The sequence below is a fragment of the Carassius gibelio genome, chromosome A17 (genome assembly GCF_023724105.1).
Source record: "Carassius gibelio isolate Cgi1373 ecotype wild population from Czech Republic chromosome A17, carGib1.2-hapl.c, whole genome shotgun sequence".
In the NCBI taxonomy this organism is placed as follows: domain Eukaryota; kingdom Metazoa; phylum Chordata; class Actinopteri; order Cypriniformes; family Cyprinidae; genus Carassius; species Carassius gibelio.
Genome location: NC_068387.1, coordinates 26,209,010 through 26,236,540, shown reverse-complemented (window position 1 = coordinate 26,236,540; position 27,531 = coordinate 26,209,010). Strand labels below are relative to the sequence as shown.

Sequence of the window (27,531 nt, the reverse complement as noted above, 5' to 3'; positions counted from 1 at the left end):
TTCAGCTTCTACCCTGTTATGACCCTCTTCATCTCATTAATTATTCATGAGCTGACCGCTTTACCTGCCGTCTCAGATCACGCGCTCGCGTGGAAACGCTTCACCACGGCGACAGAGTGGGCGTGAACGGTCTCCTAGGTGACGCTGACCCCCCCGCCCCCCCCCCCACACACACGCACACATACTGCAAGGAGGAGAGAGAGAGAGAGAGAGAGAGAGAGGGAGAGGGAGAGACAGAAGGCAGGCCGTTCTCGTTTCCTCTAGATGTGGATTGCACCGTGTTTTCACCATGCTATCATCATCAGATGCGCGGCTTCGAGCATCATCTCTCTGAGATCTGCAGAGATGCATCGGACTGAGAAAGAGTCGAGCGGAAGCCTGCATTGGGAGGCTGATTGAGCGCGTGCTCGCGCGCGCGCGTGTGTGTGTGTTCATACGGCACCAGAAAGCCTCTTCCCAGCAGGACAGCCTTCTACATCCCTCATCACACAACGGCAAGGTAAGAAAAGCCGCGTTTTGACATCTGCATGCGAGCTGTGGGTGCGACAGTGATGCTGAGCGTCGCTTTGTGTCGCATCGCTGGATGAAGACGCGCAGAGAGCGCGCGCTGGACGAGACGCACAAAGCCTAGACGACAATGAAAAGCTGTTCTGTTCTGATGAGGAGATGCTTTCACCTTCCCTCACCCCCGGCTCTCTCGCGATGCATTTGCATGCAAAGATCAAAATCTCCTTGAAGCATCATTTTGGGGATCCTCAGATGCTAAACCTGTCAAAAATGGCAGGAACTTACAAAATGGATCCCATAAGTTCATTATAATGGAACTGATGTATTAAAGTTCCTCCAGCAAATGGATGTTCTTCAAAGGGAGATTTAAGGAATTGATTTTTTTGCAGCGATGCCATCGAAGAACCATTTTTTTTTGGCTCCTCAACGAACCTTTCGCTGAACAGTTCCACTGTTTTTTCTTCAAAAAAGGCCAAGTACGGTTCAGAACTTTTATCAACACTGGAACCTTTCCCTTGAATAAAACTTTCTTTATAGTGCAAACTGTTCTTTTAGGAACTGATCATTGAAAGGTTCTCTGACGAACCCTATCCTAGAACCTTTATGTTTAAGATGAACCGTTTTCGAAGAACGTTTTTCCATGCAGAGCTTTTTGTCATTCCACGGATGTTTAAGGTTTTTCATGGATCCATGAGTGTCGATAAGGAAACGTTATTTATGTATTTATTTAAAGAGAGCATAATGCACATCTCAATCTGAATACTTCCACATGCACTTTCAAATACATCATGATCTTATTCATATTCATGGCCATGCATACATAAATGTGCATTTATGCATTTGCCAGCCACTTTTATCCAATGCAACTTGCATTGCATTCATTGCGTTTTTGTTTTCCCTGTTGCTAGTGTCACGCTTTACTGTTTTAGCAACACTTATACATGCACGTGCATTTTACTGTTATAATCATCTGATTCAACTGTGCTGTCAACACACTGATATCTGCCAGAATCAAAAACTAGAAAACACACATCTTCTCAAAAAGCATGTTTGAGACGTGCAAATATCTGCGTGTGACTCGATGACGTCTGGAAGTGGACGTCCTCGTGGGCCGCTTGCTGCTGTCCGACCGTGTTTATCCTCGTTCGGACTCGAGTGATCATGTGAACTGATCTTATTAGACAGCGAGCTACAGAAACGCCAGAAAACATCCTCTGTGTGTTCTCTCTCCGGGATGAGAGTATTAATAGCGTTTATCATCTCTAGTGCTCATGATAAATCCTCTAATACCACACAGTAAAATACATCTCAACTTTAATTGAAATTTACAGGCAATTTCTGAGTGAAAGGTGTTTCAAAGTAAACCATGCACTCGTTATTTTTTAGTATAGTTGCAACCTTTAGTTTTTAATTTTTTTAATAGTATTTGCGAAGGTTAAAAATGTCTCTAGTTGTAACCAGGATGTCATATAATGAGGCATATTTAATGTCTCGGTTATTTTTCCAAGACAGCAATGCGATCAAATGGAGATTTTAAAATCATATTATACTTTAATATTAATTTTTATTTACCAATGTATCATCTTCAGTGATAAAAACTAACAGAATTCAATAAGAACTCACTATAAGCTGCTATCCGCTTTTGTTTTTATTCCAAGCAGTGTTATTTTAATATATGACATACTATTATAGCTTTTATTAATATTTAGAATTTTATTTAAAAAATATTTTTTACAGTATTAACTTTTATTTTAGTTTATTTTTTTAATTTTTTAATGTATATATAGTTATTTTTACAATTTATTTAGAGAATGAGAACTGAAATAAAATAATAATAATTTATTTCAGTTTGATTTTTTGTCTCAGTTTTAGTTAACAATAATAACCCTGATTTTAAGCGCTCTTACAATTGACAGATTTGGGACCATTTTCTGTAAAACTATGAAAGATCATCTGCTGAGCAATGCATGCATGATGCATTTATATAATACAGTTAATACATGTTTTCCTCTGACTGTCTTCATTTGACTACAAGAGGTTTAAACTGTTCCATCATTAGTCCCTGAGCAGCTCTTTTCTGAGCTCTAGAGATGTGGATGTGTGAGTCTGAGCTCAGGTTGAAGTGCTGTGGATGTGAATGAGGACAGATGACTCGTTTAGGTTCGGTCACTTCATCTGAAGTCCTGCTTCACACTTCACTTCTCTGCTGTTACTGTGATGGGACTGTCACGTCTCAAACATCCCCTGGAGAACAAGAGATTCACATCAAGGGCTGGAGATGGCAAACAGCCACTCAGAATAGATGCTGATTTGGGATTTGGAGCAGAATAGAAAAATCATGCAGAAACACAGAGCATGCAAAGGAAGACGTAAATACTCGGCCAGAGCTTGAACACATATGCTGTGCGTATAGTTTGCATGAAATGAAAAAGGACTCTATCTATCTAAACGCATGTGGGTCATCTTTTTTAAATGAAGACGAAAGCCAAAATATTAAATGTCATGGAGGTATATTTACGGTATAATCTACCTGAAATGACCTTAGGAAGATGGAAGTGTCATTAAATCATTTTCTAACAGAGATCAGTGGTCTGTTAGGAAAAAATGGCAATCTTTGTTGCATTAAATGGCAATAACTGTTCAAAAATAAATAAAAAAGCACTTTTTGAGTTTTTTCCAGCAATGTTTGGATGGCTGTAACTCAAGAAGTATTAAATATATCTTAATATCCTTTAAGACACTTCTGTATCTTAATCTTTAAGGCCCTATATAGTTCATTTCCAGAGATACGGGGATGTGGGTCAATGTGGGTTCAAGAGTAAATTATCAAAACTAAAGGTGGGTCACTTTGACCAGCGGATGTTTTTTTTTTTTTTTTTTTTATGTTTGAAATTTTTTTTAACAAAATGGAAAAGTTTCTGAAATCTGGTTGATTTGATGTACATTTACACACACACGCACACATAAATTTTTTTTTTTTTTTTTTTACATTTTGACCTAATAATTTGATTCATAATTTGAAATTCTGCTGAAAACAAGACTTCTCCAATCAGTTAGTCCGTTTTTATTTTTTAATAAACTGAAAGAAAAATCCTTATTTAGGACTTTTAAGCAAACATTAAATAAGGCTTGCATTTCAGGTGGATAATAAATAGCAATAGAATAATGTGCACACTTTTCTCTTCTACTATTTTTTTTTAAATAACAGTTAACAATATGCATTATGCCAACAATAAGCATTTTTGTTGCTTATACTCACTATGTTGCATCTAGTTATCATTACAATTTTTTTTTAAAAAGTTTTTTTGCATGTTATTCAAATTTTGTTGTAGATGACTTAAAGCTGCGGTCTGTAACTTTTGACGCTCTAGCGGTTAATAAACAGAACTGCTTGCGTCTTGCGGAAGAACATCGTGGCCGGAACTACTTCTCTCTGTTTATGTCTATGAAGAATCACAAAGGTACTGGGTTACTCCGCCGCGGTATCCCTGAAGCAATCTAAAATAGTCCGAATATAAACACTTATTATAGGTGCACCCTAGTGATTCAGGACAAGCTAAAAACACGGTTTGGAAAATGGATTCATGGTGTACTCGCTTATTATATACATTTTTCTACATTTTGAACACAAACAAAGTTACGGAGCGCAGCTCTGATTGGTTGTTTCTTACCGGGAGCGATGTATTTCTGCAAATGGCAATAGGACACTGGGAGGAGCCAGAGGAGCTTGATTTTTACACAGATTATCTGTCTCATATTCTACTGTCAGGACATAATGACAGGTTTAACAAATATGTAAAAAATATATTTTTACAAAAGTTCCCTACAGCACCTTTAAGTCGAGCGCATTGCATTGTGGGATATAGTGTTTCACACAGTGTTGATGCAATAGAAATTGTATTGGGAAAATGATTCAAAATTAACTGCTGAAATGACACAGATGACATGATTCGTCATAATTCATGAGTCGCTTGGGCAAAAAATGCAAAAACGCATTCAGTCATGAAACAGATGCTCAAGCGTGTTTCTTCAGAAGTACATCTCTATTCCTGCATGAGCGTGGAGCTGTTTAAACCCACACATTCTCTCTTGAGTTGTCTCATTGGAAAGCTGTATCTGTGTCGCTGGGATTTGGGCTGTCAAACACTCCTCACCCACAGACTCCCTCTCCAGCTCCAGATGAAACACTTCTCAGGTCAATATCCAACTTTTAGAGTCGGACTTGATTCTCAGATTACTCGCACTCACAGCTGAAGTGTACATGTGGAGAGGAGCATGTTGCAAAGCATTCGCAGTCATCATCACAAATCAGATCTATCATTTAATAAATAAAAGACCTTGCACGACATTCTTTTCTTAATGCATAGAGATTTTTAAAGATTGCACTCATTAAAAAAAAATATATGTATCAGAATTACAATTTCCAGCATACATATATATATATATATATATATATGCAATCTCAAACTTTACAACGTGTTCAGACAGCAAAAAAGGCAAGTCTGGGTTGTGATCAAAATAAAGCTATAATTTTAATTATCTGCTAATTTAGATCTAGTGTTTGGGTTGGACATGAGTAATACAGCAAGATTCATCAATGAGAGACAGATGGTGGCTCCACGATGCTTTAATAAATGTATTATTGTGCTGCTTACCCTTCCAGTCTGTTATAATGAGATAGTAAAAATTATATGATTCATAAATCATGGCAGCATATGTTTTTAAATTACTTCAACTTGTCAAAATAGTTTAACACATTTTTTACAATTACACAAGATTCAACTAGACAACATTGTTTTAAACTAGTGTTGAAATGACTTGTAGAGACAATTTGATAATACTTCAAATTTAAGCTATCTACTGAATTAGATGATGTTTGACAGATCAGATATGCATGCACATGTATTTCTGGTTTATATTCTGTAGCAGCTTCATAGAGCTATTTATACATTTAATCAATAATAAAAAGAGAAACCACAACAACCATAAAGGACTCATATATTTATTATCGTTGTGCATGATTTTAAATCCTGTGAGAGGATTTATATTCATGCATTTGGCAGATGCTTATTTCCAATACGATTTTCTTTGCATTTGAGCTGTATGTTATATCAGTTCAATATCAATCCGTTACCTCACTGTGGCTTTATTCTGCTGTTTGAGCTCCAGAGAGGACGCTGTACACACACACACACACACACACACACACACACACAGAATAATGAATCTAATGCAGGATTCACTGTACTGCACTGCAGGCACAAACACAAGCAAAGACTTTAAGTATCTCAGACGTGTGATGATTGTCCTCTATTGACAAATACAAAGAGAGGATTAACTCGTGTCTCACCCCCGCAGTGAAAAACCTCACACTCTTACTGCAGAAATGCTGAGCGCTCGTCCAAAACTGGTTCTGTGAAGAGGCGTGTGTTCAGTTAAGAGCCCAGACTGCGCTGTGTGCGACACTACTGTTGACAGAAATTAATAAAACACACACATTCATGAGAAACACACAGCATCTATCTTATCTTTGCATCCTTCACACACACACACACACACACACACACACACACACACACACACACACACACACACACACACACACACACACACACACACACACACACATCTGGTCAGCTATCCTTGTGGGGACTCTCCATAGGCATAATGGTTTTTATACTGTACAAACTGTATATTCTATGGCCCTACGCCTAACCCTAACCCTCACAGGAAACTTTGTGCATTTCACACACACATTCTCACTCATTCACTCACTAACTCACTCACTCACTCACTCATAAACACACACTCACTCACAAACACACTCACAAACACAAACACACACACATTCTCACTCACTCACTCACTCACTTTCACTCACTCTCTCACTCCCTCACTTACACCGACACACACACATTCTCACTCCCTCCCTCACTCACTCACTCACTCACTCTATCACTCACTCTATCACTAACTCACACGGAAAAACACACACATTCTCACTCCCTCCCTCACACGGAAACACACAAACATTCACACTCCCTCACTCGCTCACTCACTCACTCTATCACTAACTCACACGGAAACACACACACATTCTCACTCACTCACTCAATCACACACTCACACCGACACACACACACACATTCACACTCACTCACTCACTCGCTCACTCACTCACTCTATCACTAACTCACACGGAAAAACACACACATTCTCACTCCCTCACTCAATCACACACTCACACCGACACACACACACACACATTCTCACTCACACCGACACACACACATTCTCACTCACTCACTCACTTTCACTCACTCTCTCACTCCCTCACTTACACCGACACACACACATTCTTACTCACTCACTCACTCACTCACTCTATCACTAACTCACACGGAAAAACACACACATTCTCACTCACACCGACACACACATTCTCACTCACTCACTCACACAGACACACACACATTCTCACTCCCTTACTCAATCACACACTCACACCAACACACACACAAACATTGTAACTCACTCACTCTCTCACTCACTCTCACACACACATTCTCACTCACACACACACACGCACACACACACACACACACACACACACACACACATTCTCACTCACTCAATCACATGTTGTGTTATCTGTTAACACCTGCAATTCAATTTAGGATTTGCAACCAATTTTTAATAAAATTTTTCTGGTTATGCTCATATCTTTGCTATTTTATGGGAAAAGTATTTAATATATTTCCTGGTCTTCTGCTGTAATATTAATCTATCTATCTATCTATCTATCTATCTATCTATCTATCTATCTATCTATCATGAACAAGAATCATGAACAAATGTAAAAGAATGCCGTGGAAAATCATTTATCAAATAGAAAGAATATGCTGCTTTACGGTAGTATTTTTTGAATGAATTATATATCTGATATATGATATTGTTTGGACAATGGTTACAGTCCAAAGCCAAAAACAAATGAGAAAGATTGAATCATACTTCTTTATTTCACATGGAGCTTAAAAAACCCCTGTGGTTTAGTGCATCCGTCTGTCATCACAGAGAGCTGAACATCAGATGAGTGTTATCTCAATGATAATGGATTAAATTACCTGAGGGCAACACAAATGGGCCTCAAATGTAGACTTGTGGGACACGCAGAGGATGAACATGCTCTCCTGAACATGCACTCAAAAGTGAAATGCTTCACAGGCAAGAATAAAAAAATATAAATGTGCTGAAATTGTACTCACTCACGTCATCCGAGATCGGGGTTAGTTTGTTTCTTCGTCAGGTTTGTAGAAATGTAGCACTGCATCAGTGTCTCATCAGTGGATGCTCTGCAGTGAATGGGTGCCGTCAGAATGAGAGTCTGATAAAAACATCACAATAATCCACAGCACTCCAGTCCATCAGTGAACATCTGGAGAAGACAAAACCTGAAACGCATCCAGCATTAAGATGATTTTAACTCAAATATGAATCCATAATAACACTTCCTCCAATGAAAAAGTGCATCTCCTGTTGTCTCTATCATAAAAATCACCCACATATTAGTTTAGATCTGTTTAAACGCTGCTTGATCTGTGCAGATTTCTCTCCTGATTCAGACCAGATGCACTTTCACTGGAGGAAGTGTTATTATGGATTATAGAATAATTTCTCCAGATGTTCACTGATGGACTGGAGTGCTGTGGATTATTGTGATGTTTTTATCAGACTCTCATTCTGACGGCACCCATTCACTGCAGAGCATCCACTGATGAGACACTGATGCAATGCTACGTTTCTCCAAACCTGATGAAGAAACAAATTGATCTACATCTGGGATGAACTGAGTGCGAGCACATTTTCATTTCTGTGTGAACTATTCCTTTAGATAAACACATGCTGACAAAATATTTCAAGTCATCACATCTTCTCGTACAACAGACAGACTATTCTGTCAGACTATGCACTATGTAATCTATTTGGACCGATTACAACATCATTTTTTTCCTCATTGAACCTTGCGTCCAGCCGCAGCTCGATTTCTTGATATACTAACTTGAAGTCATTTTTAAATATAAAGTCTGAATATTTGTATAAAAACAAAGGCTGTGATGTTCAGAACATTAAATACAGTAATTCAGAACAAGTAATACAGTCTAAGTGGACGTCCATGACATGCGGAGTCCCACAAGGCTCGATCCTAGCACCGCTCTTGTTTAGCCTGTATATGCTCCCACTAAGTCAAATAATGAGAAAGAACCAAATTGCCTACCACAGCTATGCTGATGATACCCAGATTAACCTAGCCTTATCTCCAAATGACTACACCCCATTGATTCCCTCATCCAATTCATTGATGAAATTAATAATTGGATGTGCCAGAACTATCTTCAGTTAAACAAGGAAAAAACTGAAGTTTCTTTTTGATTTCTAACCCTGCAATCATATCAGATCTGGATTGAAACGCTGTGACAGTGAAAACGGATTAGTCTTTTTGAAAGCTGATATTGCTGCTTTAGCTGCACTATTTAAATGGATTATGATCCACATGGGATAAAGTCCCGGACAATATTAATATAGATCAGCAGATTAATGGATGAAGTAAAGTTGACAGCAGCTTTTAAGAGTAAGATTAAAACAACAGCGGTATCCGATTTATCATTAAGTACAAGCAAAATCTCATTACAGCTGATTGGACACTGAAATGTGCCGGATATCATCAGATCTATTAAACATAAACGTTACATGTTCAGCGCTGTTTTCTCAATGCTATATCTGTGTTTTAAGGATCTGTATCTGGTAGATGAAGCTCCTGGATTCAGTAACACACGCAGATCAATATTCGCTCTTGAAATCCTGATGCAAACACACACAGATAGTCTTGCTGTATAAAGAAGCGTGCGTTTCTTGTCAAGGGCAATCCGTTAAATGGGCGTTCGCTGTTATTGTCAGTGTGTTATAGACTCTATGGCTAGTTTCTACTCGTGTGCTGCTGGAAGAAATGTCAGTAATCAGGAATGATCAGGAACGACTTCAAAATAATCTGTCTAGGAGAAATATCTGGGGCTTTAAGCATAGCCAAAAATATTGTTTTTTCATGCATTGGTCGGTCTGGATATTTTGAACTGTTTCTTTTCTATAACATGGTGAGGCTAAAAATGCTAAATGCACCTCTATGTGTTTATTTTATTATGCTTTATCTATTTATGTGTTTGCATCTGTTACAATGTATCATATATCATTATGCAACATTTTCCTCAAACACGGTGACAGTGTATCGTTTCTAATTTATGGAGTGATACAAAGAGGTATCCAGAAATTTTCACAACAAAGTGAAAATAATTTAGACCCGGGCTTCATCCAGGCCTCAGGTTTCTGGTCTGGAAATGTATGTAAATTAGTACACACATAATAGGATAATATGACATTTGCATGTTTAAACATCACATTTCAGAGGAGAAAACAGCTGTTCTGATGTACTGTGATTTAATCAACCAGGGAAGATTATTTTTAGTAATTTATTATTATTGAAACTACCTCAGATGACTTTGATTTTACAGTAATATTACTGTAACACCGATGCAGTTTTTATCTTGTTGTGAGGCTGATTTAAGTGTGTGTGTGTAAAAAAATTATAAGAGTTTTTTTTTCTTAGCAAAAAAAAATTAAGATAATGTACAGGTTAGATTCTAAAAAATATGTCCATGTATTAATTTGTTGAGTAGTTGTATAATGAGAGGTACAATTTACAGTAATCCTGTAATTATTGCAAAAGAAACCCTTTCACAGTGTTATACGAGATGCTTATAATAAAATAAAATAAAATAAATTAAAATAAAATAAAATAAAATAAAATAAAATTAAATATTTTAAAACTTATTTTTAAAATGTATTTATTTTATTATTTTACTATAAGTCACCTCAAGACTGTTGTTTTGCATGCATTTTTTTTTAAACGAGGCATTGTCAAATTAAATATGCACTCATTTGCATACATTTCCAGAATCTGAATGTTGGCTGAAGCCAGGTTCAAAATTCTTGATTTTGATGACATATTAAAGTTAAAGATTTGGGATTTCTCTTTTCATTACTCCATAAAACAGAAACCACTGTCAGCAGACAGAAATACATGCATTTTCACCAAGTTTTTAGGAATTAAATGATATTATCAGGTGAATTATGTTCAGAATAAAGACAGGAATAAAAACTGTGATGCACTACTTAAATGGAGAAAAACTCACTGGCTTTAAATGTGTGTGTATTGTAATTAAAATCTACAGACCTACTGTAAATAGATGCATTAAAATAAACACTACAATGTATGCTTTTTTTGCGTTATGGAAGCAAAAACAGACAAAATATCAATATAACCCAGTTGTTTTTATCTGTTGTGCTTTACTTTAAATCAGAAAGCCTCTTTATTCCGATGTAAACTGCATCAGTTTCATAATGTCTCTGTGAGATATCATTAATAAAAACTGTCAAATAACTGTCTAGCCATTGTTTTAGCGAACGCACAAGCCGCTGTACTCATAACGTGACCCATTTTTCACATCTCCTCTGTGCTTTGACAGATTTCCAAGTGAAATACTGGAACGTGACGCACACTTTGGATAAAATCATTCCCTTTCCATCTTTGTCTCACTGAATGTCCTGTTTCACTTGGAAAGATGTCATATTATAGGAGTTCAATGTGTTGCTTCGAAGCAATCTTAAAGATAGTATATTTACAGTATCATAAGAGATCTTTTAGGATATAATTATTAATCGTTCTATGAAAACATGCATCATATTTATTTTATTAAACTAAATTGTAACAGGTGCAAAAATATTTCTGGCATCACAAGTGGAAAATACACAACAAAACTAATGTGAGAATAATATGTCCCTTTTAAATGCCATATTACAGTAAACTGTAAAAAATAATATAAAAAAATTGCAATTACAATGAAGAATAGAGAAATAAAACAGGAAAAACTACTTGTTTTTCTACTTAAAAATGTCATGATACGTGAATTATTAAATCAGGAAGGAAAATAATAGAAAACATTTGCTAATATTAGAGTATATTAGATTTATGTTTAATAAATAACTTATTTGTATTATGATATAATATCATGTCATTAATAAATACAATATATGATAATATAATAAAATAAACAGTAACCCCCCCCCCAAAAAAAGAATAAAATAAAATAAAATATTAATTAATTTTAATTATTTTATTTTATTTTATTCTTTTTTTTTGGGGGGGGGGGGTATATAAAAATACTGTTTATTTTTTTATTATCATATATTTTATTAATTAATGACATGATATTATATAATAATACGATGAAGTTATTTAGCCCTAAATAAAATAAAATATTAATTAATTAATTAATAATTAATAATATTTTATTTTATTAATAATAATTAATAATTATTTATATTTATATTTTATTTTATTATTATTTTGTGGGGGGGGGGGTTACTGTTTATTTTATTGTAATTTTATTTTATTAATTTAATTAATTAAAAATACAGGAATTTCGTTGTTATAGGAAAAAACCTAATGTTTTTATTAATATGTATTATTTTATAATTTTTGTATACAGAATATTTATTGAATGTGTATTTATTGTTTTTATATCTAAAATTAAGCTATATTTTTTCATGCATCAGACGGTAAATTCAATGTGTTGCTTGCATTGAAAAAGAATTGCAATGAGTGAAAATGAAGTAAATTCTGCACCTTTTTTCAGTGCATACGTCTGTCAAGATTTAAATCATTTTAAAATAGATTCAATACCTGAACCGAACTTAGAAAGAATAAAAAAGCGGCATGAAATCTACAAGGTCAGTTAACGTCCTTGCCTTTCAGTGAGCTCAGCAGCGAGAAGACAATGTTTTCCAGAGTTATTAGCATCCTTCAGTGTGACGGCAGGTCAGCTGCTTTCTCAGTCTTTTATCAAGTTAATGCACTTTGAACCCAGAGGCCTTCAGCGTCCCCCGTCTGTCATTTAAAGGGCAGGCCCAATGAATAAGCCCTAATTGAGCAGATCTACTTCATCTCTCGTGCACAGAACAGCCGTCGATGTACAGGAGGAAGATGTGTGTGTCAGAGACAGCATTAGAAACGCTGACAGTGAATCAGCAGATACGTCTCTATTTTAAGAACAAAGATGACTTGAGATTTCTTTTGCTTTGAGGCAATGCAACACATTTAGACCAGATTTAGTGCAACAAAAGAACAAAAATAGACATACTATATTTAAACGAGTCATTATGCAGCAGCTTTGGCGTCAAATGCTTCTAATTTGCAAATGCATTTAATGCATATGACCATTTTAATTGAAAATAACTCGACCAATGTTTTTTTATGTTTAGAAAATTAGTTTTAGTAATTTTGTGGTGTATTGTTTGTTGTTGTTGTCAGAAACTAGCATTTTTATTAATAGTTTGAACCTTTTTGTTTTATGTTGTACATTTTCTTTATAATTTCATAATTTTGGTAATAAATAACTTAATTGTATTATTATATATTATAATGTAATTAATAAATAAAATATATTATAATGTAATTACTAAATAAAATATATTATAATATAATAAAATAAAGAAAATAAACAGTAAGCCCCCCCCAAAGCTCAATGTTTTAAATTATATTTATTATTTTTATTTACATAATATTTATTTAATTTATGTTGTACATTTTCATTATAATTTCACAATTTTGTTGTGCATTTTTATTTTTTTAAATTGACTTTTTATTCATTTTTATTTTAGTACATTCATTTGAGAGACGTTTCCTTGAAATAAATGTTTTTATATATTTTTTTACATTTTATTTTAGTTATTTAGTCATTATTTTATTTTAACATAAATTTTTATTTCACATGCTTTTTTAATGATTTTAATGTTAATTGACTATAATAAGCCTGCAGTAATATTGTATTCCATATACCATAATAAATGAATATCCAAAATTATGGCAAATTACTATCTATAAATATCACATTATACTTGAGGCCTTTATGCATAGTGCATTAAAAGGAATTCATCAATAAAAGTTATTTTTACAGATTCCTGTGGTTGGTTTGGTCACGTGTTTAAATACATTTCTGTGTTTTGAAAGGCTTCTGCTGTAGTATCAGACAATGTTTCGCAAGAAGAAGAAGAAGAGGCCGGAGATTTCAGCGCCGAAGAACTTCGAGCATCGCGTGCATACGTCGTTCGATGCGAAGCGAGGAGTCTTCGTCGGTCTTCCCACACAATGGCAGAGTTTAATAGAAAACCTCCGGAGACCCAAACCCATGGTGGACCCGTCCCGGATCACGCCGGTGGAGCTCAAGCCAAAGAAGGTCAGGATTGCATGGATTAAATACCAAGAAGTGTCCCAGAATAACATACTAGACCTTTTCAGTTCACTTTGACTTGATTGGAAACTGCAGAGCAACAGCCTGAAAACTCTGGAGGCATGAGCCCACTTCAGAATAAGAGTCCTTTTATTTCCTCCCAAATATTTATGTGTGAATTTTGAGTAAATAAATGGCTGAGGCCTTTGAAAAATGTATATCTGTGTTTCAAAAGTTCCCATAAACTTTTTAATTTTAATAAAAAAAATAATAATAATAAAACAGTTTTTTTTATGCTTTTTAGTTTTTGTAGCATGAAGATAGAAAACATATATGTAAAATCTGTTTATATGTTAATATCTGTTTTTCGAAAGTTCCCATAAACTGAAAAAAATATGCTTATTTTTAATTTTTTTATTTTTATTTGATGATTTACTTTTTGTAGAATAACAAAAATAGATTTAAAATGAATAAAATTAAAGGGCAAACGTTTTTCTTGTAAATTATATTCTGAAAAATATTTTCTTATTATTTTCTTTTAAAAGATATTTTAATAATATATATATATTTTTTATTTGCAACTCTCAAAAATTGATTTATAGTTATTCACATTTCTTAATATCTGTGTTTCAAAAGTTCCCAGAAACTAAAACAAAATGCTCCTTTTTTATTTATTTATGTATTTATTGGATGCTTTATTTTTCTAGAATAAGAAAGAAAGAAAAAAATATAAATACTATAAAAAATAATAAAATAATAAATAAAATGAAAGAAATTCAAAAATAAATAAAATGTATTTTATTTTATTTGTATTTTATTAAGGGATAAGGCTTTTCTTGTAAATAATGATATATATATATATATATATATATATAAATATATATTTTTTTGCAACTTTGTTTTGAAAAATATATATATATTATGTAGATCAAGAAATTCACATTTCTGAAAAAAAAAGTTCCCAGAAACTGAAATCAAATATGCTGCTTTTTTATTTTTATTTAATTATTAATATATTTGATGCTTTATGTTATGTTGAATAACAAAGATAGAATATATATATATTATATATATATATTATTTATTTATATATATATATATATATATATATATATATATATATATATATATATATATATATATACATAAAATTAAAGGGATAAGGCTTTTTTCTTGTAAATTATTCTCTGAAATAATATTTTCTCATATTATTTTCTAGTAAAACATTTCAAGAAATTATATATTTTTTTATTCAGCTTTAAAAAATGTAATTCAAGTTATACACATTTCCTCGTATTTGTAGCTGGGAAACATGTCTGGTTTTGTCTCTGGCATCACTGGGACAGCGCTTGTATCTGAGCAGAGAATCAGTGCTTGGTCTCTCAGGGACGTCCTGAACGCCGTCAGAAACACATGTTTTTTCCCCTGTCACACACTGGCTTCTTATCTATCACGGTCCTGCTGTGAACACTGAATCCTCAGAGGAACGAGAGATTTATTACCTCTCGCTGGCAATTAATAATGATGCAGCGAGAGTCAGGCGGAAAAACTGCAACTCCACGCAAAAGAGCCGAGCTTCTGCAACATCTATGCGCTTTCATAGAGGCCTGCTTCATGAATGTGACGTCAGAGGATTATCAGGAAAAATCAACTGTGTTCGACAAAAAGAAATGGGAATATACTGGAAAATATAATGCATTATGTTACATTTATTTATGAGTAACTAGTGCTTATATTTTTCAATATACTGCAAGAAGTATGTTTATATAAATCCAAAATATACAGCAATGAAGACAAATTGAAACACTCAATTAATATTTCTTGTGTTAATGCATGTGTTTACATAAAACATACATATACATCATTATTCAATATATTGTAATATATTAACAAAAAATATTATTCCGTATAGTATACTTTACATTATACGTTATAATTTAATTTATTTTATTATGTAAAAAAATATATATATATATATATCACATTATAAAAATATTTTGTATTATTATGAATAATATATTTTTGAATATTATAAATAAATAAGTAAATGCATACATGCAATTTATATTATTATAAATTATAAAACATAAATAAATGTCAATATTGGCCAATACATTATAGATTATAATTTATTTATTTATTTATTTTATATATTTTATATATTTTATTTTAAATATATTTTAGATTTTTATTTTTAAAAAAAATACATAAATGCAATTTATATTATTATAAATTATAAAAAAAAACTGCATGAAGGTGACATAAATGGCATGGCCAATAATCTACAATAAAAGCCTCTTTACTTTGTCCTTTGTTTGCAAGAAAAGCAATCCTCCGATAGCCCCGACGAATCATTCAGCGTTTCATGAACACAAATCAGCCACAAATAGACTCCTCGGAGGAAAGTGTGATTTTGAGTTCATCCGCACCCGAGTGAATTCACACGCTCTTTAAATAGCATCCGGTTTCAGTCGGCATTAATCAAACCTGACTCTGTTCTCTCTCCAGACCATCGTGCGCGGCAGCATGATCGGCCACGGAGACTATATATCAGCCATGCTGTCCGACATGAGCCGTCTGTCCGTCACCAGCTCCAACTCCCTGCGCAGGAGCAGCCCGTCGGCCCGCAGGAGAGCGCAGTCGCTCGGACGCCTCGGGGAGGTCAGCGAGGCCGATGTGTATCAGTACGAAGCCCTGGACGAGCCTGACCCTCACTGGGACGAGAAATCACGCAACTTCCACAGCGAGAGCAGCACGCCGTACATGGGTCCGAAGAAGAGCGTGATGCTGCAGCCCAACGGCGTTCTGCCCCGCGCCAAATCCACTTACGAGGTCAGCATGAGCGCTCTGGACAGGCCTCCTCCTCCTCCGGCGCTCCCGGCCCCCCCGCCGCCCCCCATCCCTGTCCCGGAGCCACCCAGGGCCGTGTACCTCGGAGGGGACATCGGGAGCCCGACGGAGAGGCTAATGATGAGACGAGAGTTTCCCATCATGTTCTCACACAACCAGAGACCCATCACATGCTTCTACAGTCCCACAATGCCACACGGAGACGCTCTCACGCCGGACAGACTGCTGGTCCATCCGCAGAACAGCCCGGGGAGACCGTACTCCTCTTATGACCTGAAGGTAAACCTATGACGTCGAGTCGTTTACCCAACGGTGTTGTTTTTCTCACCACGTTCTTTCGTATTGGCAATTGCTATTAATTCTGACTTCTGTGGCCAACAGTCTCAGTGATGCAAGCGTCTTCTGACATGCATTAAATTTAAATTTATGCATTTAGCAGACGCTTTTATCCAAAGCGAGTTACAGTGCATTCAGGCTATCAATTTTTACCTATCATATGTTCCCAGTGGGTCGAACCCCCAACATTGCGCATGGTATGATGCTTAATAAATAAATGATATTTTAAAACATATTCACATAAAAAGGCAAACCAGCCCACGTCCTTATTTATATTTTCCTTGTGTTTCTCTTCTCAATGAAAGGGCGACGCAGCCATGAGACTCCAGCCTGGATATCTGCACAGTGGCACCAGCAGTCCCCTTGTGAGCGGCACCAGACCTCACAGAGCGGTGCGTTCGTCCTCCAGCTACACCATCGGACTCTCGCCCAACATCAGCTACCGGCCCACCGGGCCAGACCCCTTCATGAGACACTCGGGCTGCCCAAACCCAGGTCTCTACCCCAGACAGGACAGTCCATCTCAGCCCCGGCCGTCTCCCACCGGCTCTCTGGCTAACAGCCCTCCGGGAACCTGCTCGCCCGCATTCAGACCCCCGCAGCACCCCTCGCCCCGACCGCCGCCCGACCCGCCCAAAGTCACCCACGAGCAGTTCAAGGCCGCACTGCAGATGGTGGTGGATAAAGGAGACCCGCGCTCGTATCTGGAGAACTTTGTGAAGATCGGCGAGGGTTCGACGGGTGTGGTGTGCATCGCCCGAGAGAAACACAGCGGACGGGTGGTGGCCGTCAAGATGATGGACCTCAGGAGACAACAGCGCAGAGAACTGCTCTTCAATGAGGTGAAAGAACGAATGAGCATAATACTAGGGATGCACGATATTGGAATTTTACCGATATCCGATATGCCGATATTTTGGCCGATACCGATATATTTCCTTTTGTTTCGAAACAACACCAGGTCTGTGCAGAAATTATAAGCTAAATATTTTTAATTGTGGTTAACTTTTAACAATAAATTATTTGTTAGAATTAAATAAACAAATAATGATGGTTTTTGACAGTTCTTTGTAGCTTTTTAAATAAATATAAATAAACTATACATAAATCGCAGCATTTTCCCCAGAAAAAAAGCATAATGTTTTATTTAGTCAACCTAACATTTTATTTTAAGATTTAACATATTTATATGGTCTAAAGCAAAAGAGTGTAAAATCTTTCAGAGCTTATGATTAGTTTAAAAAAAACCACATTACATATTAATGAATAAATCTGTATATATAAAAGTATTTAATTTACAAGTGTCATATTTGTGATTTTTTTTTAAATGTAAGCTATAGCTTCTGACCTTTAAATAAAAACATACTCATTATTTTCTGATATTAATTACTGCTATATTTATTCAGAAACACAGTCTAAATGTTATTTTTGTTGGCTATTTTCCTTTTAATTTAATTAAGTAGGCCAACAGCGCCCCCTACAGATTTAAACTCCTTATCGAACGGGTGTTAGGACCCGGGGGAGGCTGGCGCTGTTTACTCTATCACACACCGAATCCGTCATTCTGTATCTGCTTTCACAGATTAAATACAGCGAACCGAACAGTCAATCTAATCATCATTCAGACAAAACATTGCTTCAAGTATGAGCCACACTGCTGATGTGATCTAATCGCTAGCACATCTTGAGCACATGTGAGTTAGCGCATTCCTCTTATCGGCAAGACATATCGGCATTGTTTTTTATATCAGGCCGATACCGATATTTACAATTAAAGGGTTAGTTTATAGAAGGGTTAGAGAAGACAATGATGAATAAAGTCGTAGTTTTTGCTATTTTTGGACCAAAATGTATTTTCGTTGCTTCAAAAAATTCTAACGGACCCTCTGATGTCACATGGACTACTTTGATGCAGTGTTAATTTTGACACGAAATTTTAATTTAGTTTTAGTCTTAGTCTTTTGACTATAATTCTTTTTAGTTTTAGTCAAGTTTTAGTCATCTGATTTGTTTTAATTTTAGTCTTATTTTAGTCGACTAAAATTGCTTGGTATTTTAGTCGACTAAAATTGCTTGGTATTTTAGTCGACTAAAATAAGACTAAAATCAATAACAGATTTACTAGACAATTTTTTACAGCTGGTATAGGAAACAAACTTAACCAAAATATATAAAACACAAATTCAACTTTATTTCAACACAACTGTGTCTTTATTTCGATTCAAAAGCTTTTATGCAGCAACAAACACTGTCATGATAATGTAAACAATAACTAGCTGCCAATTGACCATCAATAAAAGAAAAATAACGTTAGGTCCAGGACCTTAAAGCTTACAGCTGAGCTGAACAATAAGTGCATACATTTAAAGTAAATATTTAATAAGTTGGCAGCTAGGTGGATAAAAAAAGTAACAAGATTTTATAAGGTATTCATTTGTCTAGCAATATTGTATGTTTTAAATACTACAATATTGCTAGATTTGTATGTATAATGATAGGATGTGAACATTCATGTTTCACATGACTAATATAGAAATATTTGTGATATTGTCAACAAGTAGAACATTATAAAATATACTAAACATTAGTATTAATCAAATGTATTTATCATGATATTACGTATTAGTATTGTGCTCGCATCTAATTTGAAGAAGGGGCTATTTTACAGTACTTTTCAGTTCGTAATATTTAATGCTACAACATCTACGCACTGCACTATTACAATTTTGCTTAGCTCAATAAACAAAAGAACGTCGTTGTGAAATTACATTTGAGAAAATGTCCGGGTGGCTCGTCTGTAAATGTCTTTTCAAATCGGTTGTGTTCTTGCCACGAATGAGCGCTCTGCGTGCTTTACACTTTGTTTTGTTTTGTTCGTCGTCAAACGTGAAGTGAGCTGTGGACATTTTGTCGCTCTTTTAGACAGTATGGACTTTAAGCAACAGCTGCGAATGGAACGGCTACAGCGACCGGAAGTTTGCCGTCACACCGCTGTAGCCAAGAACGTAAAAGTCACTAAGCAACGGTAAAACAGAACAGCGCAACGCAGCATTAATTCATTTATTGAGATACAAAAAAATATATAATTTAAAAAAGCAAGAGAAGGATTGCTTTTGGCGTTAAATGACAATCTTTTGTCAGAAGAGGAGTTTTTAATATTGTATGATGTAAATAAGTCTAAAAACATAACATTTATTTACCTAACCTCTCACGTTGTAGCGACTCTGGCAAGTCAGCTGTTCTCCCGTAGTAGACCGTTAAATTAGAACGTCACAAAGTAGCAGTTAAATTCGCGCAGGCGCAATACAACGCCAGAATGGCGTTGCCGTTCCACCAGAGGCTGTTGCTTAAAGTCCCTATCACCTCTTCGAATGCCGACTTCCCGGGAGCTCATAAAAACTGAAAACCTTCGCTTCACGTCTCAATAAGTCAGGCTCTGATTGGTTCTCTTCTCTCATGCAGTCTGTTCTGTTTTGCCGGTTCTTTTGCTCATTCCTCGCATCTCTCCCGTCTGCTGATTTGATTTTCGTCACAGTCTATTTTCGTCTCGTCCTTTATTCGTTGACGATAATGTCAATCAATTTAGTCATAGTTTTAGTCTCCATCAGTGCCTTCTATTTTAGTTTTCGTTTCGTTTTCGTCGGCAAAAATATATTCGTGACGAAAATAATGACGAAAATATTTAGTCAACGAAATTAACACTGCTTTGATGATGTTTTTCTTACCTTTCTGGACATGGACAGTAGACCGTACACACAGCTTCAATGGAGGGACTGAGAGCTCTCGGACTAAATCTAAAATATCTAAAAACTGTGTTCTGAAGATGAATGGAGGTTTTTACAGGTTTGGAACGACATGAGGGTGAGTTATTAATGACATCATTTTGATTATTGGGTGAACTAACCCTTTAAAGCCATTATCGGCCGATTCCGATATTAACCGATAATATTGTGCATCGCTACATAATATTAATAAAAACAATTTCAATACTGATTTTATTCTAAGGAATAGTTCACCCAAAATTTTAATTTACTCACCCTCAGGCCATCCAAGATGTAGAGTAGTTTGTTTCTTAATTAGTTTTGGAGTTACCGAATATAGAATTTGTTATTCTGAAAATGCAAGTCCCATAACTGCATTTTTTTTCTCATTGAGTAGGCTATCTTGTTCCATTTTGTTACATAAGCGAAAACGGTTTCAAATGACATTGAACCCAGAACATTCAGTCACAAAATGTTTTGAAGGAACAAACAGGTTTTGAAAGGGAAATGTCTAGGGTTATTCATTAATAGTATAATCACAGTGTATGATTTCATACTACCAGAACTGACTCTATTCAGTCATATGCAAATAAATAGATGAAACATATATTAATATGAATTAAATATTTGGAACACTGTAAACACAAATCACATTTAATGTCTAAAAGTATATATATTTGACCTCTTGAATATTGAGATATGAATTCTGGTCTGTGTTTAGGTGGTGATTATGAGAGATTACCAGCACAGGAACGTGGTGGAGATGTTCAAGAGCGCTCTGGTGGAGGAGGAGCTGTGGGTCATCATGGAGTATCTGCAGGGAGGAGCTTTAACAAACATCGTGTCTGAAACCAGGTACCACAGCACAACAACTCTGACAACCATGTGATTTCTCCAGCCGTTTCTCATCCTTCTGTTTCATGAAAGATGAGAGAATTGTATTTCTTAGCCTTGCCGATTAATCTTAAGGTTTATGTTTTCATTGTGATAAGGATTTTTAAAATGCCTTTGACCAAAAAACTTATGTACATATGTAAAAAACAAATATATATATATATTTTTTTGGTCAAAGGCATTTAAAAATCATTTCTTAGGGACTTTATGTATACATAAATAATACAATAAAATAAAAATTATATGTATGAAAATGTATGACTTCTACTTTTTATTTTTAAACAATTTATTTTACATTTTATAATACATAATTTAAAAACAATACAATAGAACTTAAAATACAATTATATGATACAATATATAATTAGATTTTTTTTTTTTTTAATATAATATATAATTTAAAATAAACGAATGCAATATAATATAATATAATTTATTATAAAATAAAATAATTAAATATTTATAATATAATATAATATAATATAATATAATATAATATAATATAATATAATATAATATAATATAATATAATATAATATAATATAATATGCACATCATTTGCAGCCAGCTAATGGATGAAAAACTAAAGACAGACAACATGCAATGACGAATCTTTCACAATAAGACCAGATGTAATTGCCAATCAGTTTTAATTTCAAATCACTTTAAAGTGACAGTTTTTAATGCTAATTCACTGTGATTGCAGTTCTGCGTTTTAGAGGAGCGAAACACAACATCTGGCAGCTCTCAAGGGACTCTGCTCATGTCTGGTGCAGTTACTGACTCCATGTCGTATTACTGTGGTGTTTTATTCATGCCACAAGAGGGTGATGTACAGTTAAGGATCCGCTCTGAGCTGTGCATGTATCCTGACACTCCTTACACGACGGCCGACATTGATTTGATTACACAATCAGTTTAGTGCATGTTCTGATGACATGCAGGGGGAATTTGATTAGTGATCTAATGAGTTTGGTAAATGCATCTCTGTCTTTGTCTGGTGAGGCACTAGATTTACATGATAGTCTCTCGACTGAAGGACGAGATCTGACCCGAGCAGCAGGCTTTGAACCACACGTTTGCAAACACCATCGATTTTACACGCGGCCCCAGAGAGCACCAGACAACTGAGAGCACAGCAGTTTGACAAGCAATTATATGACATGAATAAATGAAGACTACAGTATATAAATAATATGAACGACGAACCACAACAATGAAACTAATTAATACAGCAGGGTAATCATAATGTCATGGTTATAAAAAAATAAATAAAAAAAATTAAATTAAATTAAATTAAATTAAATTAAATTAAATTAAATTAAATTAAATTAAAAATAAGTAAAGTTGATATCTATATGTCTATAAATATTAAAATGATTAATATATAAACAATAATAAATGATAATAAATGAACCAAAACCTTCCTTTAGAGCAAGTTAAACATAATGTCATGAATATATAAAGGAAAAAAAAAATTGTTTAGTCAACAAATACAATGTCAAATAATATACAAAACAATTAGAAGAATTTTAAATAAAACCATTTTCATAGTGATTTTAAAACAGTTAAATCTAAATAAAATCTAAATTAAATGAAATGTATAATATTATAATATAATAAAATAATAATGCATCAACAAAAACCTAATGTTGTTAATAAACAAGAAAAAAAATGAAAAATTATTAGTCAATTTATATATATATATATATATATATATATATATATATATATATATATATATATATATATATATATAAATTGTAAAATAAAATATAAAATAAAATATATATAAATATATATAATTTTTATATATATATATATATATATATATATATATATATATATATATATATATAATAAAAATAAAAAATAAAAAAAATAAATATATATATATATATATATATATATATATATATATATATATATATATATATATATATATATATATATAAATAAATTCAAATACCAAAACAAAAATTGCATGACATGAATAAATTAATAAGCGTGCATTACAAAAAACAAACAAGCAAAAAAAAAAACTTTAACTATATATATGCCAGTGGTTTCTTCCCGCCTCGATGAGATGCAAGACTCTGATATATAACAGCACAAAGAGCTCAAGTCACAGTTATACTGAAAAACACCAGATGCGTTGAGAAATGTGTCTGCTGATCTGTGCAGCACAGTTATGTAAGCTCTTGTGTGTGTGTGTGTGTGTGTGTTCAGGCTCAGCGAGGAGCAGATCGCCACCGTGTGTGAAGCTGTGCTGCAGGCGCTGGCGTATCTCCACTCACAGGGCGTCATACACCGAGACATCAAGAGCGACTCCATCCTGCTCTCGCTGGACGGACGCGTGAGTGAAATAAACCCTACTCAAACCAAGAACAGAGACAGAGATACACACAGACAATCAGAAGTGTTGGGGCCAGACACATTCTATTATTATTCATTATTATTATTATTTTTTAAAGAAATGAATACATTTATTCAGCATGCATTAATAGATCAAAAGACTAATAAAAGGCATTTATAATATTTATTCGGCATAGATGCATTAAATTGATCAAAATACTAATAAAAGGCTTTTGTAATGTAACAAAAGACTTATTTTCTATAAATAAATGCTGTTCTTTTGAACTTTCTATTCATCGAACAATCTTAAAAAATAAAATGTTTCACAGTTTCCATAAAAAATATGAAGCAGAACAACGGTTTTCAACATGTTTGTTGTGCAGCAAATCAGCATATATTTTTATGTAATTTATTACTAGGATTTAAAGCTGAATTTTCAGTATTGAATATTTTATTTTATTTTATTTTATTTTATTTTATTTTATTTTATTTTGTTTTTAATTTAATTTAATTTAATTTAATTTAATTTAATTTAATTTAATTTAATTTAATTTAATTTAATTTGTTGACTAATTCTTTTAACAGTTTTTATTTTTTTTGTATATTCATCACCTTAGATTTGAATTTTATTAAATTAATTTATTGCTACAAATATAATATAAATTATATTTAAATGATTCTTTCAATAATTAATTTTTATATTAATTACAGCTATTAATTATAAATATAATATTGCTATATAGGGTTCCGAAACAGATTTGTTTTCATTTTATTTTATTTTATTCTTTTATCTAATCAAAATCTGTTTACTTCACCATACATCAGTAATAATAAATTAACTGGTTATACAAAAAGAAAAAAAAGTGGAAATTAGTGATCAAATTAAATGGACGTAAAATGCTGAAAAACTCAGCTTTGCAGGAACAAGAATAAATGACATGATATAGAATATGTTACAATTGGAAACAGTTATTTGAAACTGTAACAATATTTCAGAATATTACTGTTTTTACTGTATCACTGTTATTCAATGCAGAAGAGACTTTGTGAACTCTCACCCGTCTCCATGTTTCTGGCTCAGATCAAGCTGTCAGACTTTGGCTTCTGCGCTCAGATCAGTAAAGATATCCCCAAGAGGAAGTCTCTGGTGGGAACGCCGTACTGGATGGCTCCGGAGGTCATCTCCAAATCCCCGTACGGAACAGAGGTACAGCTGAACACCACCACACAAACACATGAAGCAGACGGTCAGAGTAAAGCAGCGTCTGTGCTGCGTCTGCAGGTGGACGTGTGGTCTCTGGGCATCATGCTGGTGGAGATGGTGGACGGAGAGCCTCCGTACTTCAGTGAGACGCCGGTGGCTGCCATGAAGCGTCTGAGAGACGAGCCGGCACCCACCGTACGCAACCTTCATCAGGTACGAGGAAACCCTCTCCGTTAATCACAGAGACACACACAGAGATGAACGTGTGCAGAGTTACAGACAGTCGGAACTTCTTACAAACAAACACACAGAACCTTCTATATAAACAATATAGAAATAATAATAAATGAACCCAAACATTCCTTTACAGCAGGCTAAGTTTAATGTCATGAATATACAAAAGAAAAGAAAAAAAGTTAAAAATAAATATTCATTATTCAGTTAAATGGACTGGTCCAAGCCTGAATAATAAAATAAAATATTATAAAATAAAATAAAATAAAGCAAAAAAAATAAATAAAAAATAAAAAATAAAAAAATAATAAAAATAAATAAATAAAATAAAATAAAATAAAAGAAAAGAAAAGAAAAGAAAAGAAAAGAAAAGAAAAGAAAAGAAAAAAATAACTATCCTTTATTCATTTACACGGTCTGGTCCAACCTGGAAAAATAAATAAAATAAAATAAAATAAAATAAAATAAAATAAAATAAAATAAAATAAAATAAAATAAAATTAAATAAAATTAAATAAAATAAAATAAAATAAAATAAAATAAAATTAAATAAAATTAAATAAAATTAAATAAAATTAAAAATAATAACTATCCTTTATTCATTTACACAGTCTGGTCCAACCTGGAAAAGTAAAATAAAATAAAATAAATGTGAACAATAACTATTAATCATTCAGTTACATGCTCTTGTCCAACCCAAAAGAAAAAAAAGAGAAGAGAAGAAAAGAGAAAGGTGAAAAATATATATAAATGGTCTGGTCCAACCCGGAATAAAATGAAATGAAATGAAATAAAATAAAATCAATTATATGGCATGAATAAATAAGCCTGTATCTTAAAGAGATGTAAACACACACACACACACACACACATACAATATAAAATGTAAAAAATAATTAGCTAACAAATTAAACAAGGCTAAATAAAATAATACTACTGCTAATCATAATAAAGAAAACACAGCATATCAAAAAGGTAAAACTGCTTTTGATGTGAAAACATCCAAAAAGTAAAATAAAAAATAAATACGCACCATATAATATAAAAATAATGTAAAGTCCCATTGTGCCCAAACTGATATGTATCTGTTTAAACATCAAAATGTGGATGTGTTTGATGTTATTTGGTGCCGTCTGTTTGGTCGGCAGGTGTCCCCGGTGCTGAAGGACTTCCTGAAGCGCATGCTGACCCGGGATCCTCTGGAGCGGGCGAGTGCCACGGACCTCCTGGAGCACCCCTTCCTCCTGCAGGCCAGCTCTCCGCAGTGTCTGGTGCCCCTAGTGGAGCAGTACCGCAAGCGCATGTCCCGCTGCTGAAACCCCTGCTAACATCAGAGACCCGGCGGTGTCCCAGAGAGGAGATAACCAGTGTGAGACGCACCTCACGCTCCACCATTGAGACGGCTGCTATGAGGAATGGACTCCATAAAGCCTTTTTCTTCTACATGAGGACGTCTTAGTGGAGCTTAAAAGGCGGTGAATCAGAGAAGAAGTGCGTCTGACTGAAATGCGTGTTATCGTGACTCGCATCGAATCCCTGGCCGCAGAAACCTGAACGAGCCATGGTTTAGATTTTATAATGCTTTCACATAATGATCTCACTGTTGTTGTTGTTCTCTACAGCTGACACAACTTTACAATCGCTAACAATTTAAAATAAGTTTCTATTAGTTAACAGCTAAAGCATTTATTCATCTCGGTTCCAACATTTACTAATACATTAATAACAACAAAAATAAATTAAAATCGTATCTTAATATTATTTAATGGACCTGAGCTGATATGAACTAAAACTGTAACAAATATTGGGTAATGCATTAATATTCATTGTAAGGCATCACCTTAATATTTATTATTTACAAACTGGAATTATATATTACAGTCGATGATATTAATTCAGTTGATGTGCATCACAAGTTAAATGTATATTAAATTTTAATTTTAATTTAAACACCTTGCTCATTTAGTCAGATGTTAATGTATTACTAAAGGGAGATATATTAAAATACATTTTAGAATAAAATAAAATAAAACATGTCAACTGCTTCAAA

The 27,531-nt window shown here is 34.1% G+C and overlaps 1 protein-coding gene across 1 annotated transcript; it reads left to right on the top strand.

The window, feature by feature from the left end:
- Window positions 1-201: 201 nt before the first annotated feature.
- Window positions 202-27,531, top strand: LOC128031449 (serine/threonine-protein kinase PAK 6-like). Its single transcript, XM_052619719.1, has 9 exons — window positions 202-499; window positions 13,628-13,853; window positions 16,356-16,976; window positions 17,339-17,875; window positions 21,516-21,649; window positions 23,918-24,044; window positions 25,125-25,250; window positions 25,326-25,460; window positions 26,630-27,531. The coding sequence occupies exons 2-9, from the start codon at window positions 13,650-13,652 to the stop codon at window positions 26,795-26,797; spliced, it is 2,052 nt and encodes a 683-aa protein (XP_052475679.1). The 5' UTR covers window positions 202-499; window positions 13,628-13,649; the 3' UTR covers window positions 26,798-27,531.

What these genes read in the sequence shown, in the direction of transcription:
- LOC128031449 (XM_052619719.1), top strand. Translation starts at nt 13,650, where the DNA reads ATGTTTCGCAAGAAGAAGAAGAAGAGGCCGGAGATTTCAGCGCCGAAG. An exon ending in ACTCCTCTTATGACCTGAAG is followed by an intron (nt 16,977 to 17,338) that starts GTAAACCTATGA and finishes TCTCAATGAAAG; the next exon opens with GGCGACGCAGCCATGAGACT. An exon ending in CCGTACGCAACCTTCATCAG is followed by an intron (nt 25,461 to 26,629) that starts GTACGAGGAAAC and finishes TTTGGTCGGCAG; the next exon opens with GTGTCCCCGGTGCTGAAGGA.